General features: G+C 37.5%; 1 protein-coding gene across 3 annotated transcripts in view; it reads left to right on the top strand.

Moving 5' to 3' along the window:
- Positions 1–19924, top strand: part of WAPL (WAPL cohesin release factor) — a 75697-nt gene that overhangs the window by 19467 nt on the left and 36306 nt on the right. For 2 of the 3 annotated variants that reach the window (XM_082673938.1, XM_082673937.1), the window contains exons 3-4: positions 5426–6469; positions 9657–9775. In XM_082673938.1, coding sequence (XP_082530064.1) covers positions 5426–6469; positions 9657–9775 — 1163 coding nt within the window. The remainder of the gene's footprint in view (positions 1–5425; positions 6470–9656; positions 9776–19924) is intronic. The other variant, XM_082673939.1, reaches the window with a different exon arrangement.

Here is a 19924-nt window from a genome sequence, read left to right as displayed (position 1 = left end):
TATTAATAGACCACTATTGATTGTACTGTTAATGGATATTTATATTTCTTTGTTTTGGAATGACGTCATAAGTGTACTTCCCTTATGTTGAACCACGTGGAATGGCGAATACTTGATTATTTTAAAAGTGGAAGTTTCATATGGTTAAGTTTAATAAGTCGTTTAGTGCACATATGCATACATTTCTTTTAGGTAAGTACTTTGAAGTGGAATTTCTGGGTCATAGGATAACTGTTATGTTTAGCTTTTGTAGATAATTCGAGAGTGGTTGTTCCCATTTCCATTCTGAGCAGTTGAAGTTGCTTTACCTCCTCCGCAATACTTGGCACTGTGAATTTTAACTCTTTCGTTGGTTGTTTAGTAGCATCTCATTATGGTTTCAGTGGCATCTTTCTAATAACCAATGAATGTCAGTGCCTTTTAATATATTTATATTTTATATGTTTATTGAATATCCTTTTTTATCAAGTGACTGGTCAAGTCCAAGTCTCTTGATCATTTTTCTATTTTAACTTTTTATTGGGTGTCTTATTGAGTTGGGGCATTCTTTACATAGTTGTAATCAACCCCCCACCCTGCCCCGGCCACCCCCACCCACACCCACCCACCCACACCCACACACAGACACACACACACCCACAAACACACACACACACTCTCTCTCTCACTCACTCTCTTTCTCTCTCTCTCTGGTATGGTAGTTCTCTTAAATAGCGTTTTTTGGTGTGTGTGTGTGTGTGTGTTTTAATCTTTTCTTGGCTGCGCTGAAGCATGTGAGATCTTAGTTCCCTGACCAGGGATCGAACCTGTGTCCCCTGCAGTGGAAGTGTGGAGTCTTAACCACTGGACTGCCAGGGAATTCCCTAAATAGTGGTTTTCTAATGGACATTTAATTTTCTTTTTAACATCTTTATTTGAGTATAATTGCTTTACAATGGTGTGTTAGTTTCTGCTTTATAACAAAGTGAATCAGTTATACATATACATATGTTCCCCTATCTCTTCCCTCTTGTGTCTCCCTCCCTCCCACCCTCCCTATCCCACCACTCTAGGTGGTCACAAAGCACCGAGCTGATCTCCCTGTGCTATACAGCTGCTTCCCACTAGCTATCTACCTTAATGTTTGGTAGTGTATATATGGACATTTAATTTTGATGAAATTTCTTTTGCTTTATGGTTAAAGATACAAGATGTTCCAGTACACATTATTGAATAATCCTTCCCATAGAGATTTGAAATTCTGCAATTAACATATACTGATTTCCCACAGATATTTTGCTCCTTCTCTTGTCATTTACCAATTAAAAAATGTATTTTGGAATGTTTGAAAACCGGCTAAAATTATAGATACTCTCCCTGAAAAATGTGTGCACAGGCATTTTTTTCACACAGTGTCACAAGGTTTGCAGAACCCATGAAATCATTTCATAAATCTCTGATCAAACCTCCCTTCCCACTTTTTAAATACTTCAGAGTTCACTTTACGCATGGAAGCCTTAAATTATCCCACCTGATTATTATCCTGCATAAACCCATATATACTCATATTATTGCAAGTACTGATGTGTTTTTATTTTTAAGGGAATCATCTATTTCCTTTCAAAATTAAGAATCTTAAGGGAATAATAGGCATTTAATTAATCTTTAATGTGAGGTTGCTTACTGTTTTTTAGATAAGCAGAATGAGGCTCAGAGAGGAAATTTGACTTGCCAAATTTTTACACATCTAGTTATAGTTTTAGCTGTGTGGTTCAATACCATGTTTCTCAAATTCCACATAGCCTTTATTATGCTAAATTCCCTCCCTTGTGTAATACCGAATATGCAAAAGATTGAGTACCTATCCAGTGATACTAAAATCTAGTGATATTAAAAAGCATTTATTAAGTATCTTTGCAGATGGCGCTAGGCTAAGTCTTCTCCTAAAAACTTTCTACTTATCCAATCTTCACCCTTTAGGCTGAGGAAGAACAGTAGGCGTTAGAGTGTAGTTTTGGATTCCTTGCTTGAAGCTGATAGACACAGAACCTAAGGGAATATTGATGAACATACAGGTTAAATTCCACTAAGAAATGTCTCACTAAAAGATTATTAAAAATATATTTTATATGTGGCAGAGTTGTAACAGCTACAATAATTTGCATTTGTGTGATGTTCTGTAACCTGCATATATCCTTAGATACATTATCTTCTTTTATCTGTTCAACTTGTCCTTGAGACAGATTTTATTAGCTCGTTTTTTCAGATGAAGAAATTGTCCCAACTTCTTTTTTTTTTTTTTAATGTTTATTTTATTTTATTTTTGGCTGCGTCAGGTCTTAGTTGCGGCTCGTGGGATCCTCCGTTCTGGCCTGTGGGCTCCTTGTTGTGGTGTGTGGGCTCCAGAGTGCATGGGCTCTGTAGTTGTGGTGCGTGGGCTCTCTAGTTTTGGCCTGCGTGCTCAGTAGTTGTGGTGTGCAGGCTTAGTTGCCCAACAGCATGTGGGATCTTAGTTCCCTGACCAGGGATTGAACCCGAGTCCCCTGCATTGGAAGGTGGATTCTTAACCACTGGACCACCAGGGAAGTCCCTGTCCCAAGTTAAGGTGACTTGCCTAAGGTCATTTTAGCCACTAAGTGGCAGAGCTGACACTCATCCATTTAACTCCTAAACTGTTACCTTTGCTAGAAATACATTACTGTTTATATAGCTGGTTTAGATTAAAACAGAGTAAACACTGATATTTATCTTCTCTGTTTACAAAAAAAAAGAGGTGTGGGGGCATACCAGGTTGGACATTTGAGCAAAGATAGATGAGTATGCTTCCTTGTTAAGGTGGTGTGAGTGAGCCTTGTTGGCATACAGAAAAGAGTTTAGCCACCTAAGAACTGGAAATAAAGAAGAGTAGAAATGTTGCAGAGGCCCTAAAAGTGTCTCAATAAAAGCCATTTTAAAAGAAAAAAAAACCAACTCATTTTTATTTCCCCTCCCCACCCTTGATGTTTTGAGATATAAAGTGAGTTTATCTGACAAGGAAGCTGGGATGTTTGAGGAAGGAGGGCAGTTGAAAGTAATTGCTATTTTGCATTTTAGGACAAGATAACCTTGCTTTCTCTTCTGAAGGTATAGTTAAGAATATTTCTTGAAGACCTAAATGATGAAGGACTGTAGAAAGTATTTATTTTACATATCAGAATACTGTTGTGGAAAACTTAGATAGCTTTTCTTGTGCAGAACTCTTTGTTGATTAAATTAGTTTTTATCTGTGCAGTGTATTTCTGAAGTTTAAAAATTATATAATATACTTTAATAATTAATCTGTAGGATTGTTTATGCTATATAATTGAATACATGAATAAATTGTATTTACTAGTGACATAACTTTTAGTGATAATACTTCTTTCTCTAAGGCTCTTTATTATTCTTTGCACTTAAATTTATAAGGTATACTCACAACAGTTAGATTTACATATGAAAGGCAGCCCATGAGAATAGTAACTGTTAAAACACAACACATATTCTCTGACTTTAGGGGAAATGGGAGTGGTAAGTAAAACTTGAAGTAGTAATTTTTAAAAACATGGATAATAAAGTTTACTGTAACATAACCTTTTTTTTAAGTCAGAAGGATGTTTATTACATAAAACAATTAGAAACAGCTTAAATAAATTTTGTGACATTAAGACAGTAGAATGCTATGTAACTATAAAAGTGGTGTGGTATAACATTTAGTGACATCTCATAGACGTCTGTATAGCTAGGCATGCAAAGCATTCCCATAGGCATTTTTTAGCAAATAATTCCTTTAATAATGCTGTAAAGTAGTATGGGTCAGTGGATTCCCTTTTGAGCACAGGAGGAAATTGAAGCCCTCAGGAAAACGCCCAAAGTTAAGGGTCTTGCCTGAGCTCTGTAGGGCTAGTTGGTTAGGGCAACACAAGTCTCCAAATTCAACTACTAGTGCTCTTTCCACTTGTTATAAGAGCAGTGGTATCATTTCTTCAGGTTTGGTTTTAAACTTGGCTTTGCTTCTGCCCCTTTAAGAAAGTATCAGATGCCAGAGTCAGCTTTTAATTCTTCGCTTTTCAGTATTGTATACTTACTGATTTGGTACTTCTGAGATTATGAAAACTATAGTTCCTTGCCTTTGGTTGGAAAATATCCAAGAATAAAACAGGTATACCTATAAATTAGTTGCCTTGTAGAGGTAGGTAAATATAAATTACATTTACACCCATTGGGTAGCATTAAAAATTGTACAGTGAATTCATGTAAAGCATCCCTTTGCTTTTATTTGATGGTTTGTTAATTGAGATTTGTAAATGACTTTTCTTAAATGTAGGTTTTTTTTGTTTTGTTTTGTTTTTTGGTAATTTTATTATTTGGCATAAACTTTTTTTTTTTTTTTTTGCGGTACGCGGGCCTCTCACTGTTCTGGCCTCTCCCGTTGCGGAGCACAGGCTCCGGACACGCAGGCCCAGCGGCCATGGCTCACGGGCCCAGCCATTCCGTGGCATGTGGGATCCTCCCAGACCGGGGCACTAACCCGTGTCCCCTGCATCGGCAGGCGGACTCTCAACCACTGCGCCACCAGGGAAGCCCCTGGCATAAACATTTAACCCGACTTTTCCTACTAACAAGTGCTTGGAGAATTAATTGTAGTACCAGTTTGAATCACATTTCCATCTCATTTAGAAAAATTTAAAAAATATTTCTGATGATAAAATTAAAGACAACAGAAATGAATTTCCCAAGTACAAAATGAGTAGGCAGTTTAAGATTTACCACTGGCTGATATGGATAAATAACCACTGTAGCCATGTAACTTAGGCATCAGAGCCACTGTTTAAAAAAAAAAAAAAAAAAAAGAGCCTTGAAGTTGTATGGCTTTTAGCATTAGAAAAAAGAATGGAAAGCAGAAATAAAGAAACCTGACCCTGGAACAGGTTTCTAGACAGAGCTGGCATGCCATATGGGCAACCCTACCCCAGAGGAATAGACACTGCCAGAATGTTTTCATTAATTGTGTTACATTGTTAAGGTTCTATTAAATAATTTTTAAACATCTTTATTGGAGTATAATTGCTTTACAGTGATTAAACATTTTTATTTGAAAAATCCATAGTATGTCTTAGAAGGTTTGGCTGAGTTATTTATATGTCATTCTGAATTGATCCTGTTTTTTAACACTGCTGAAATCTCTTGAGTTTAGGGTAACAATTTTAAGGGACTTGGATGCCTAGGGAGAGGTCACTGGAAGACATGAGAGCTGTATACTGGAAGGGGAATTATCAGATATATAAACATTTATTTTTTTCACAATTTAAAATTTTTGCAATTTTTTCATAATTGTACTATTAATTAACCAAATGTCCCTTTTATTTGTTAACTTTTATATTGCTGTCACTCATATTTTTATCCTTTGACTTATTTTTCATTTTTATAGATAAAGTGGAGAACTTTAGTGAAGAACATGAAAAAAATAGTCACCATATTTACAAAAATGCTGAAGACAGTACTAAGAAACCCAATGCAGAAACAACAGTGGCTTCTGGATACAAAGCTGATGAAATCAAAGAAACAAATGATACTTGGAACTCCCAGCTTGGAAGAAGGTCAGAATCTCCATCAGAAACATCTTCAATCAAGGGATCTGTAAGAACTGGTTTGTATGAATGGGATAATGACTTTGAAGATAGCAGATCAGAAGATTGTATTTTAAGTTTGGATAGTGATCCTCTTTTGGAGATGAAGGATGAGGATTTTAAAAATCGGTTGGAAAATCTAAATGAAGCCATTGAGGAAGACATCATGCAAAGGGTTCTTAGGCCAAGCAACTGTAGGACGTATTGTAGGGCCAATAAAGCAAAATCCTCACAAGGAGCATCAAATTTTGATAAGCTAATGGACGGCACCAGTCAGGGCTTAGCCAAAGCAAACAGTGAATCAAGTAAAGATGGCCTGAATCAGGCAAAAAAAGGCAGTGTAAGTTGTGGGACCAGTTTTAGAGGGACGGTTGGACGGACTAGAGATTATACTGTTTTACATCCATCTTGCTTGTCAGTTTGTAATGTTACCATACAGGATACTATGGAACGCAGCATGGATGAGTTCACTGCATCAACTCCTGCAGATTTGGGAGAAGCTGGCCGGCTAAGAAAAAAAGCAGATATTGCAACGTCTAAGACCACTACTAGATTTCGACCTAGTAATACTAAGTCTAAAAAAGATGTTAAACTTGAATTTTTTGGTTTTGAAGATCATGATGAGACAGGAGGTGATGAAGGAGGTTCTGGGAGTTCTAATTACAAAATTAAGTATTTTGGCTTTGATGATCTCAGTGAAAGTGAAGATGATGAAGATGATGACTGTCAAGTGGAAAGAAAGACAAACAAAAAAAGATCTAAAACGGCTCCATCACCCTCCTTGCAGCCTCCTCCAGAAAGCAGTGATAATTCCCAGGACAGTCAGTCTAGTACTAATAATGCAGGTAAGACTTAAAAAAAAAACTACAAGTAAACGTGTTTTTCAGGCTTAAGTAACAGCTACTTAGTTTCCTCCTGGATACTTAGTTTTAGCTTGTTACTACATTTAATTTTAATAGGAGTACCTATTTAGTGCCAAAGATTACCTTATCCAAAGATAACAGCATTTAAATGTTAATAAAGTCCCACCTTGTAAGGAACCAGTTTGTAAATTGGGGAGTCTTTTCATATTTGTATTTTAATTCTACCATTAGCACTTGAGAATTTTAGTGTGTGTCCGTGTGTGTGTGTGTGTGTGTGTGTGTGTGTGTGTGTGTGTGTGTGTGTGTAGGGATAATGAACATCTTGATATTTCAGCTTTGAAAAACTAAATGCAATGGAAACATAAGGATAGATTTTGGTCATTTAGAACTATATTGATACTAGGTGGTTGTAATGAGGGAAGTATTAGAAAATTAAAATAAAAAAGCCTAATCAATAAATGTTAAAAAACATTCTAAAGAAATCTTAAATTTATGAAGTTAAGATTAAATCTTAAGAATCATCCTCGTAAGTTGACTTAATAAAATTAAAAAGTGCTAGTTAAGTATTTATACACTCTTACCAGTGAAAAATTAATTTGTCCCTTAAGATAGTAGGACCAGTAATGACTTGAAGTCCTTGAGTTGATAGTCTCCACTGAGAGACAAACAAAAGAAATAGGTTAGTTTTGCTATGAGTAAGTCACTACTTGACAAGGGCTTTGTGAAGTGGATTGACTGTTGAGCGACGAAGAGTATGTGAAAGCCTCTGGGATACAGGGGTTATATTTATTTGTATTTAACCAAATACAGTTTTCCTATATCAGTTTACTTGTTAAATAGAGCTTTTGTCCTTTTAGGGTCATAGAACAAGAGTCATTATGGTGAATTAGAACTATCATAGTAGGGACTTCCCCTGGTGGTCCAGTGTTTAAGACACCACGCTCCTAGGACTTTCCTGGTGGCGCAGTTGGTTAAATCCACCTGCTGATGCAGGGGACACGGGTTCGAGCCCTGGTCCAGGAAGATCCCACATGCTGCGGAGCAACTAAGCCTGTGCGCCACAACTACTGAGCCTGTGCTCTAGAGCCTGTGAGCCATAACTACTGAAGTCCGCACATGTAGAGCCTATGCTCCGCAAGAATAGAAACTACCGCAATGAGAAGCCCACGCACAGCAGTTAAGAGTAGCCCCTGCTCGCTGCAACTAGAGAAAGCCCGTGCACAGCAACAAAGACCCAGTGCAGCCAAAAATAAATAAATAAATTAATTAATTAAAAAAAAAAAGACTCCATGCTCCCAATGCAGGGGACCTGGCTTCTGATCCCTGGTCAGGGAACTAGATCCCTCATGCCACAACTAAGAGCCCACAGGCTGCAACTAAAGATCCCATAGTATTCTTACATACAGATTTTCTTATAGAGTGTATCATACTTGAGGCTACCTACCATTTTGCTTCATTTGGCCTAAAAATAGGTTTGCTAGATTAGAATCGCTAAAGCTAGAATTACACAGGAGTAGCCCCTAGGAGCCCGCCTTACTCCCCACTGCAAAAAAATAAGAGTATTTTCAGAATTCAATGTTGTGTTGAATTGCTTCTGAAGAACTGAAGTTTGCTGCAGCCTTGCTAGTCACTTGAGATATGACTGGGTAGACAGCTTTACATTTGCTTTCTCAGGAAGATGGTTAGTAATTATGTACTGAAACCTGAGCTCCAGTTCTGCTACAGCCTTCTTAGCTCTTATCCTAACCTTGATAGCAAGTTATCGTAAGTCATTAGGCTCCCTTTGAAAAACATCATGTTGATAACAAATAATGTTTAAAAATGAGAGACTGTTTGATTGATATATCCAAAGTTGGAATCTGAGTCTTCATACACTGTATGAAACAGCAAACATTTTTAAGGGTTGGGACAGAGAAAAGTCTTCCTATTTTTTTTTTGAGGGGGGAATTGATAGTTCATTTTTATTTATTTATTTACATTTTTGGCTGTGTTGGGTCTTCATTTCTGTGCGAGGGCTTTCTCTAGTTGCGGCGAGCGGGGGCTACTCTTCATTGCGGTGCGCGGGCCACTCACTGTCGTGGCCTCTCTTGTTGCGGAGCACAGGCTCCAGACACGCAGGCTCAGTAGTTGTGGCTCACGGGCCCAGTTGCTCTGTGGCATGTGGGATCTTCCCAGAACAGGGCTCGAACCCAGGTCCTCTGCATTGGCAGGCAGATTCTCAACCACTGCACCACCAGGGAAGCCCAAGTCTTCCTATTTTTAAAAAAATACTTATTTATTTATTTAGGCTGTGCCGGGTCTTAGTTGCCGTACACAGGATCCTCGTTGCCGCGTGCAGGCTCTTTAGTTGCGGCATGTGGGATCTTTAGCTGCGGCGTGCAGAATCTTTAGCTGTGGCATGCGAACTCTTAGTTGTGGCATGCACATGGGAACTAGTTCCCTGACCAGGGATCGAACCTGGGCCCCTTGCACTGGGAGCGTGGAGTCTTAGCCACTGGACCACCAGGGAAGTCCCCTTACTATTTTTTTCTTTTTTGTTTTTGTTTAGGCTAGAAAAAAATATAGCCATTTGGAAATTAGTGTAATCCTTTGGTTAGTTTTGTGGTAGTACCACAGACCACTGAACTACATTGTACTGGGTCATTCTGTATCTTGCCAAGGATAGCTATATCCTTTTTTGGGGTTTTTTAAAAATGTGGCCTCTTCAGATGTAAGCAGGCATTCTTTGAAGGCCAACATGATTAAGTGTACTTAAATTCTAGAAAAATGTTACAGGTGCATATCACCTGATGATGTGTGTGTGTGTGTTTGTGTGTGTGTGTGTGTGTGTTTAAACTAGACCATGCCAGTGTTAATGTTGATAGATAACTAGCAGTTATATGAACTTCGAAGAACAAATTATTCTGGAAAAGAATTGATTTTGCCAGTGAAACTGGAGCACATACACAGCAACTAGGTTTCTGATTTTCTTTTAGAGTAGGGGACAAGCAGGGAGTGAGCACGGGAGAATGAGACTTAATATCATTGGAGTATTTTGTCAACTCTGTGGTGCTTTTATTCCTTTTTTTTTCTCCCCACAATATGCTTCTTTCTCCTCAAAATGTTCATAGGTTGTCTGGTAGATAATTTGAAATAATAGAAAGCTAGCTAGTTTTGATTACCATTTCAGAAAACTTGGATTTTACAGAGGATTTGCCTGGTGTGCCTGAAAATGTGAAGAAGCCCCCAAATAAACAAGGAGATAAATCAAAGGAAAATACCAGAAAGATTTTTAGTGGCCCCAAACGGGTAAGTAAAGCACTATCGGTGATTTGTATTATTGTTGGAGGGCTCAGCTCTTTTTTTATTTAAAAATTACTAACAAACATCATGGCAATTAAATTTTGTCTTTCAGAGGATATATGTAAATTATTTTTTCAAAGCATTGTAACCATTTTTTGAAGTGTGGTAAAACATATATAACATAGTCTTTATTATATGCAAGTGTACAATTCAGTGACATTAAATACATTCATAGTGTTGTATAACCGTCACTGTTACCTATAACCAAAACTTTTTCATCGTCTCTAACAAAAACACTGTACACATTAAACAATAACTCCACCTTGACCTTCCCAGCCTCTGGTAAACACAGTTTTACTTTCTGTCTCTATAAATTTGCCTATTCTAGGTGCCTAATATAAGTGGAGTCACGCAATGTTTGTCTATCTGTACTTGGCTTATTTCACTAAGCATTATGTTGTCAGGGTCCATCCCTGTTGTAACATATATCAGAATGTTTCTTTTTTATGGCTGAATACCAAATTTTGTTTATCCATTCATCTGTAGATGGACAGTTGGGTGGTTCTCACTTTTTGGCTATTTGAGTCCCTGCTTTCAATTGATTTGGATACTTAAGAGTGGAATTTTGGGGACATATGGTAGGTCTTCGTTTAACTGCCAAAGTGTTTTCCACCTTGACTGCACCATTTTTATATTCATATTAGCAATGCACAAGGTTTCCAATGTTTCCACATCCTCACCAACATTTATTTTCTGAGTTTTTTTTTTTGATAATAGCTATCCTAATGTGTGGGAAATGGTATCTCATTGTGGTTTGATTTACATTTTCCTAATTATTGATGTTGAGCATCTTTTCATGTACTTGCTGGACATTTGTATATCTTTTTTGGAGAAATGTCTATTCAGTGCCCATTTTTTTTTTTTTTTTTTTTACATTTTATTTATTTTTGGCTGTGTTGGGTGTTCGTTTCTATGCGAGGGCTTTCTCTAGTTGCGGCAAGCGGGGGCCACTCTTCATCGCCAGTGCCCATTTTTGAATCAAGTTGTTTCGTTTTTTATTGTTGAGTTATAGGAGTTCTTTATATATGAATGTCTTATTAGATAACATAATTTGCACATAGATGTTCCTATACTGTGAATTGTCTCTTTACTTTCTTGGTAGTGTGCTTTAATATCAGTGAAGTCCAGCTTATCTATTTTTTTCTTTTGTTACCTGTGCTTTTGGTGTCATATCTAAGAAATCATTGTCAAATTGGATGTCATGTACCTTTTCCCTATGTTTTCTTCTAGGTTTTATAGTTTTAGGTTTTACATTTAGGTCATTGATCCATTTTGAGTTAATTTCTGTATATAGTGTAAGTTAAGGGTCCAACTTCATTCTTATGCATTATATAAGTCATTTTAATATGGTCCAGCATAGATATTGAGAATAATTTGCTTGACTTTACCTTTTTTAAAAAAAAATTCCTTTACTTAAATAGCTTGTATAGTGTTAAACAGTTTTATTATTGAAAATTGCAGTTAGAAGTTGTTGACATTTTTTGTAGATTGAACTACTTTTAAGCAACCAAAGAATGAGTGTGTCCATATTATCTGGCCTCGTTTTATTTTTATTCTTTTACCTCTGTAAACAGCCAGTTAGGAATCTTTTCAGAGTGATTGTGTTATACTTTTGCAGCCCCAGGTGCTCACCCCCCACCAGAAAAAAAAAATGCTTAATGCTCATTTCAACAGAGCTAACTTGCTCTGGAGCCAGGGGCCAGGGTAGTGTGGTATAATGGCTATAGCCCTTAATGCTTAGGTGAGGTTTTGGTTTATAAAATTGTGTATGGCATGTGTTGATTTCTAGTGTAAAAGTTATACATTTTTTGGTCTCAGGATTACTTCACATTCTTAAAATTTTATTAAGAATCCCAGAAAGCTTTTGATTATATATGTTATATTTATCAAATTGGAAGTGAAAACATATTTCAAAGATACTTATTAATAATTCACTTAACAGTAACCCATTACATGTTAATATAACATTTTAGCGAGAATTATTTTCTTAAAAATGTGGTGAGAAGAGTAGCATTGTACATTTTTTGCAAATCTCTTTATAAAGTTTGGCTTAGTAAAAGACAGGTAGATTCTTTGGGATTAGCAGATGCAAACTAGTATGTTTAGAATGGATAAACAACAGTATCCTACCGTATAGCACAGGGAACTCTATTCAGTATCCTGTGATAAACCATAATGGAAAAGAATATGACAAAGAATATATATAACAGTCACTTCGCTGTACAGCAGAAATTAACCTAACATTGTAAATCAACTATATTTCAATAAATTTTTTTTAAAAGAGCTAGGTTCTTATATCCTCTATATTCAGTATTTTTCATTGTTGTTTTAGTTGAAAAATAATGAAGAAAATCCAGCCTCACATAGATAAGTAGTTGTATTTTAAGTAGCTTTTTCAGATAATTATAGACATTCTTCGTTGACATTACACCAAAATTGAAAAAAAATGGGAGTTTCTTTTATAAATAAATAAATAAATAATTTTATTTATTTATTTATTTATGCATGCCTGTGTTGGGTCTTCGTTGCTGCGCACAGGCTTTCTCTAGTTGAGGTGAGTGGGGGCTACTCTTCCTTGCGGTGCGTGGGCTCCTTACTGCGATGGCTTCTCTTGTTGCAGAGCATGGTCTCTAGGCATGCATGCTTCAGTAGTTGTGGCTTGTGGGCTCTAGAGTGCAGGCTCAGTAGTTGTGACGCATGGGCTTAGTTCCTCCGCGGCATGTCACATCTTCCCGGACCAGGGCTCGAACCCATATCCCCTGCATTGGCAGGCGGATTCTTAACCACTGCACCACCAGGGAAGCCCCAGGAGTTTTTCTTTTCTTTCTAATATTTATTTATTTATTTATCTATCTATCTATCTATCCATCCATTTATTTATTTATTTGGCTGTGCTGGGTCTTAGTTGTTGGCATGTGGGATTTAGTTCCCCAACCAGGGATCGAACCCAGGCACCCCCTGCATTGGGAGCGCAGAGTCTCACCCACTGGACCACGAGGAAAGTACCTACCCCAGGAGCTTCTTAAAGATTAGTTGTAACTTGGAGTGTAAAACCGTGCCAGTGAACCTTTCATAATGTTGCATTAAAATCTGTTGGTCTGTCTTGCCTTTGAATGGATCTTTTACACATGCATGCTTTGTAACATTATACATTGGTCATTTGGAAAATACTGGTTAGACTGATTTATCTAAATCTTTCAGTGGTGACACACTTCATTATACAGTATCAAAAATATCATTAATATCACTGTCAAACTCATTAGAAAAGTCTTTTAAGTATTGGGAAGCTATCAAGTTCACAGTTCTCCAGAATTTTAGTTTTTGCTTAAAAGTTGAAATTTTTTCATTGGCAGAAAATACTTCAGGGAAAATGACTGGCAATGACAGGCCTACTTTGTTCATTTTTGAGAAAATGTCTGCATAATACCCAAGTCTGTATAAGCATAGTTTGTCAGTTTTTTAAGTAAAGAATGGTGTTCAGGAAAAAAGTGGCTGGTTCAGCTTGAAACTTGAGCCAGTAGTGGTTTTTTTTGATACAACCACACTTTATATGCAACAGAAGTGTTTTAGGCACACTGGTTTTGTCACATAGACCATTAGTGCACTTAGGGTTACGATTTAATCACTAATTTTCACTCCTTTATCAAGGGCTTTTTTCTTATGTGAAACTGGCATTTTATTTTTTAAGTATGAAGTGTGTAGCAGTGAAGAATATGACTGCTTATATACAGTTCAGAGCCCCTGCCTTGATTCATGCTAAGACACCAACAGCTTTACCCAGCATTGCTTTTGCAAATACCATCCCTGCAAATATCAACGAAGTGAAAAAGGCAAACAACATATTATTATTGTGAAAATGGTTTTGTCTTTGTAGACACCCTGGAAGAGTTTCCTGAGTCCTTTAAAGCATTCTACTTTATTTCTCCCACCTCAACTTTTTATTATAAAAAGTTAAAATATACAGAAAGTGTAAAAAAATGTGATGAATAACTATATTCCTCTATCTAGATTGATCCCCACCCCCCCACCAAATCGTCATAATTACACACAGTCCCCTTCCCCTTCCCCTTTTTCTCTTCTCTTCATATGTGTGTGTGTGTGTGTGTGTGTGTGTGTGTATTATATAACATTTTTCCTGTCGTATTTGAAAGTTGTTGAGATAGCATGCATTTCTTAAGAAAAAAGACAGTCTCATACCTAACTGTGGTTATATGATTGTAATACTTAAGAAAATTAGTAATTCTTTGATATAATCCTATGTCCAGGCCATATTCAGTTTTCCTCAGCTGTCTCCAAAATGTCTTTTAGTGCTGTTTTTCTCCCCAAACTATAATCATTTACTTGTTATGTCTCTTTAATCTTGAGTAGTCCCCTCATCTTTTTAAAATTCCCTATGGCACTAGTTTTTTGGTTTTTTTTTTTTTTTGCTTTTAAGAGCCCAGGATATCTGTCTTGTAGAATGTTTCACATTCAGAATTTATCTGATTGTTTCCTGATGATGTAAGTTGTTACTCCACTATATTAAAGTAGTATGGTGTCATAGAACACTGGAAGTAAGTCTCTACGTTTGATTAGGCTGAGGTTTAAACATATTTTGGCAAGAATGCCTCAAAGTCATATTGTGTATGTTGCATCACATCGGAAGGTATGTAATATCTGGTTGTTCCACTCAAAATTGTTTGACCACCTATTGAAGGTTGTGACCACTGGATCTCCCCAAAATAAAAGTATGTTTTTCCTTTTATAATTTAATTAGTAAGCTTCTGGGTGTGACTCTGGCAGCACGTGAATATTCTGTTCCCCATTATTGTTTTACCTCATAATTTTAGCATCCATTGTTGATCTTTGCCTGCATCAGTTATTACACTGACAGTTACAGAATGGTGAGTTTTCTAATTGCGATTTCTTCTACATTTAATAACTGGAATTTTGTAAAAAGGAGTTTTCTTTCTCCCCATCCCAACCCCGAACTTCTATCACTATAGACTCAATAATTTTTACTTATTAAATGTATTTATAATAGATTTGGCCAGAGTAAACCATTTCAAGCCATTTCTTGTGTCCTTTTGATATAGACCCATCATCTTTGAGCTTTTCTTTTGCTTTCTGCACGAAAGATGACCCGGACTTATCTTGTGCTTTCAATCATGGACCCATCCAAGGATCCTTGGTTCTTTTTGTGGGGATTAGTACTTAGAAACCCAGAACTAAGTGCTGGGTGTGTTCATTGCTTCTAGGCTCTTTCACTGGACAGAGCTATGAAATACATTGAAAAATAAACTGAGTTCATACTGATAGTTTCATTTCAAATCTAACATTTCAAAATTTGGTACTTAGCTTTCTTTATTGTACAGCACACATTACTTTTTAAATTATAACACCAATATTATTATGAACAGTAAATACACTAAGTGAAGTTAAAATTTCTTTCCAGTTCTTTTTGTCTTTAGATTATTTCACTAATGATGAAGTCATAGTAATGTGTTCAAAAGTTTTGAAATAATTTTTATCTTGTGTATGTTAATTCAGTATTCAAGTTCATATGTACTTATTTATGTTCATTTTTTTAAACTTAGTTTTAAACTTAATATTGGATATATTTCTTTCCTACTAACACAACTTAGGAGGCAGCAGTGTACATGTACTTGACCCGATTACGAAGGAATCTCTCCGGCCTAAAGTAAATCAGGTCATGCAACCAAGTAGGCAGAAGACCTATTTACTGTTGATGGATAGTGTCAGAGGAAAATTAAGAAAATCATTATTAATTTATGAAACCAAAAGAGCTATGAGATTGAACTCATTTAAAAGATGTAATATAAGTAAAGCCTGCCTTAAAACAATAGTCCTGATTTAATCCCCAAAGAGGCTTCAGTAAATGTTTTAATTTCCTTTTAAACCTCCTGTTGAAAGATTTGCCCAAAACCCTCTTTAAGTGGAATTGTGTCCGAATTTTTTCACTTAGATACTACTACTATTTAGGTGGGTCAGTAAGATTCAAAAATGAGACTTTGATCCAGAGTGTTATAGTACTTTAGTAAAAAGTAATAAAAAATGCTTTAGATCCCATGGAAGTTATGTATCCTTATGAAAATATCTAGGTAAAGAATTTAGAAGCCTCCTTCAGGAAGAGAGCAGCAAGAAGTTAAGCAGTATAAAATCCCTAGCTCTTAAAATAAATAGGTCATCCATTTGTCTTCAGGACAGCTAAAAGACTACTTAAGAGTTGTTTAAAAGGAGAGAACCATTGAGAAACAGAAATAGTGGAAATTTAACCTTACTGAGTTTTGATGAGTATAAAGGAATACAGGAAATAAATGGGATCAAAGTTTTAAGCATTTATAGATTAACAGAGTGGAAAGAATAGATTTGTTTCATATGTGAGAAATCAGGATTCATGATTTCGATGTAAAAAAGGATAAGCTCAGTTCTCCAAGGAGTTTTATGTAGGTTATCCCCCAAATCTCCAGAGAAAAAGGAAAGGCAGGGGTCACTAGGTAGGTGGGCATAGGAAATGTACTCAGCAGTTGTTCCATTTCTCCATTATAATAGAAATACCCTCCTGTAGCTGATAGGTCAGTGGGAGTATCTGGGTCTTCTGCATTCTGATTAAAGGCACTAATGACCTCATTTCTGAGTGGTAGAGAGGTGGCCCACGTATTGTAGTGGCAAATTTTCCTCCTTACCTATCAGGCTTTCTTAGCTCATGTTTTGGATTGAATAAAGCTGTTGTGGAGGGTAGCCCTGTACATTGGAGGATATTTAACAACATCGCTGGCCTCTACCCACCAGATGCTAGTCCTCTTTTCCCCTGCTCTGTGCGCCTCCATTTCAACCAAAAATGTCTTGGACATTACTAAATGTCCTATGGGGGTCAAAATGGGCTCCCCTCTCATTGGGGGTATGTGTGTGTATGTATAATTTGAGAGTAAGTTGTAGACTTAATGCAGATTACTCCCAAATACCTTAGTCTTTACTTTCTGAAAACAAGAGTACTCTACTCTATAGCTATAGTATACCCATCAAAACCAGGAAGCTAATAATAACATTGATATAATAATTCAGTCTAATCCACAGATCCCATTCAGTTTTACCAATTGTCTCATTAATGGCCTTTATAGCAGAACAAATCACACATTACTCCCCCCTCCCCCACGTCTCCCAGAGAAAGAACCCATGATCCAATCCAGAATCACATGTTGTATTTAGTTGTCACAAGTCTCCACCCTCCTTCTGTCTGGAACATCTGTGTCTTTCCTAGTTTTTCCATGGCTTTGACATCTTTGAAGAGTTAAAATCAGTTATTTGTTGAATGTCCCTCAGTTTGTGCTTGTCTGATGTTTTCTCCCGATTAGATTTAGGTTTTGTGTATTTGGTGGAAATACCTCAGAAGAGGTGCTCTGTTCTTACTGCATCATACCAGGTGGTGCACAATGTCACTTTGTACCATTGCTATTGATATTAACTATCCCTTGAGGCCTGTCAGGTTCCTCAACTCCTCATCAAACTTTTACCCACTAGTTTTAGCATTGATTTTTGCCTGAATCAATCTTTACTATGATGGTTGTTGAATTTTTTTTTTCTAATTACATCCTGCCTTCTCTAGTTGTTAGTAGTTGGCCTTCTACTGGTAAGGTAGATTTTTTTCCTCTCCTTCATGTATATAAAAGAATATATGTATTTATATATTCATTATGTAGTATATACATTATATATTCATTTATTTATAAATTTCTTTATATCAGTATGAACATGGATTTCTGTTTTATTCAGTCATTTGTTACTGTTATTTATTTAAATGATAGTACTGTTATTATTTCGATACTCAGAATTTCTTAGACTTGGCCTGTTCATGGTTTTTCAAACTGGCTTTTAACATGGCCCACCACTTTGCATTTCCTTACTAATGACACACAAAGATGTTCAAGGCTCATGATGCACATTCCCAGTTGTGGAATCAACCATTCCTCCAAGGACCCCTGTTTTCTTTTAGTGGAGAATGATCTTTAAAATTTGGTCGCAAAGTATGGTCATTTCTTCTGGGGTGTCATTGCTTCTAGGCCTTCTTTGAGTTAACAGAGCAAGGAAACACGTGAATATATGCATTTTCTTCCTCTCTCCTTCGCCACCCCCCGCCACCACACAGACACATACTTATTTCATATCTATGTATATTTAGAACCATGAGTTCACACTGATACCTCCAATTCTAGTTCAACACCACATGTTTTATTCTAGCCTTCCCACTTTGCACATTTTACTTCTCTTTGCCGACAGTGAGGAATCTGCTTCCCAGTATCCTCAATACATTTACGTATTTGCTCAGTCCTCTTGTATATAGCCAATTTCCTGACCACACAGGCCATCTCCTCAGCTTTAGTGCCACCAGCCAAGAGGTCCCTCTTCCCTCTCTCTATCTTCCCATGTTAGAAAACATTAACTTGGGAATTCCCTGGTGGTCCAGTGGTTAGGACTCTGCACTTCCATGGCTGGGGTCCCAGGTTCGATCCCTGGTCAGGGAACTAAGATCTCACAAGCTGTGTGGTGCAGCCAAAAAAACAAAAAACTAACTTTTTAAGCTTGCTGGCTGTGAGAATTTTCCCCAACACCTCACCAGGTATATAAAGAATTCTGTTCGTAACAGAATTGAGGGCTGGCTGGGTAAACACATGTGGCAGAAAGAAGATGAGGAGGTAAAGTAAACTTCTGGTAAGAACATATTTGAAATGATTACTCAGAAAAGTTGTCACTTACAAGGGAGAAAAGTAAATATAGAGTTTGAGGCATTAGCTTGAAACATACCTGGTTTTAAGTACCTGAGCCTGAGTACCTGTTGTTTCTGTATGTGGTTTTATCATTTGATAATTTTTTTAAAAATATTTATTTATTTATTTATTTATGTTTGGCTGTGTCGGGTCTTCGTTGCTGCACGCGGGCTTTCTCTAGTTGTGGCTAGCGGGGGCTACTCTTTTTTTTTTTTTGTGGTACGTGGGCCTCTCACTGTTGTGGCCTCTCCCGTTGCGGAGCACAGGCTCCAGACACACAGGCTCAGCGGCCATGGCTCACGGGCCCAGCTGCTCCACGGCATGTGGGATCTTCCTGGACTGGGGCACGAACCCGTGTCCCGTGCATCGGCAGGCAGACTCTCAACCACTACGCCACCAGGGAAGCCCGGGGGCTACTCTTCGTTGTGGTGCGCAGGTTTCTCATTGTGGTGGCTTCACTTGTTGCAGAGCACAGGCTCTAGGCACACAGGCTTTAGTAGTTGTGGTGCGCGGGCACAGTAGTTGTGGCTCGTGGGCTCTACAGCGTAGGCTCAGTAGTTGTGGTGCACAGGCTTTGTTGCTCCGCAGCATGTGGGATCTTCCTGGACCAGGGCTCGAACCCGTGTCCCCTGCATTGGCAGGCGGATTCTTAACCACTGCGCCACCAGTGAAGTCCTGATCATTTGATAATTTTAATGTTTTTTTTTTTCTTTCAGTGCCATCTTATTTCTGATCACTGGCTACAGTTTCCCTGAATCCCATTATTTGTAGTTGCCATATATTGGGTTGGCTAAAATGTACGTTCAGTTTTTTTCCATAATATGGCTCTAGTAGTGCTTAGTTGTCACTAACTTCATTTGAAACAATTTTGTTAGATTGTATGTGACTGTCATATCAGCGTGCATTTAAAAAAAAACAGCAGGGGCTTCCCTGGTGGCACAGTGGTTGAGAGTCCGCCTGCCGATGCAGGGGACACGGGTTCATGCCCCAGTCTGGGAGGATCCCACATGCCGCGGAGTGGCTCGGCTCGTGAGCCATGGCTGCTGAGCCTGCGCGTCCGGAGCCTGTGCTCCGCAACGGGAGAGGCCACAGTAGTGAGAGGCCCGCGTACCGCAAAAAAAAAAAAAAAAAATCAAAATTGGTGAATTTTTGTGTAGCCATTTTAATATTGAAGATGGAAGAAAAAAGCAACATTTTCGGCATATTATGCTTTATTATTTCAAGAAAGGTAAAAACGCAACTGAAGCGCACAAAAAGATTTGTGCAGTGTATGGAGAAGGTGCTGTGACTGATCGAAGGTGTCAAACGTGGTTTGCAAAGTTTTGTGCTG

This window comes from Grampus griseus (genome assembly GCF_964374135.1).
Source record: "Grampus griseus genome assembly, chromosome: 16".
Lineage (NCBI taxonomy): Eukaryota > Metazoa > Chordata > Mammalia > Artiodactyla > Delphinidae > Grampus > Grampus griseus.
Note: the sequence above shows the minus strand (reverse complement) of the source record. Positions and strands in the feature narration are given on the sequence as shown.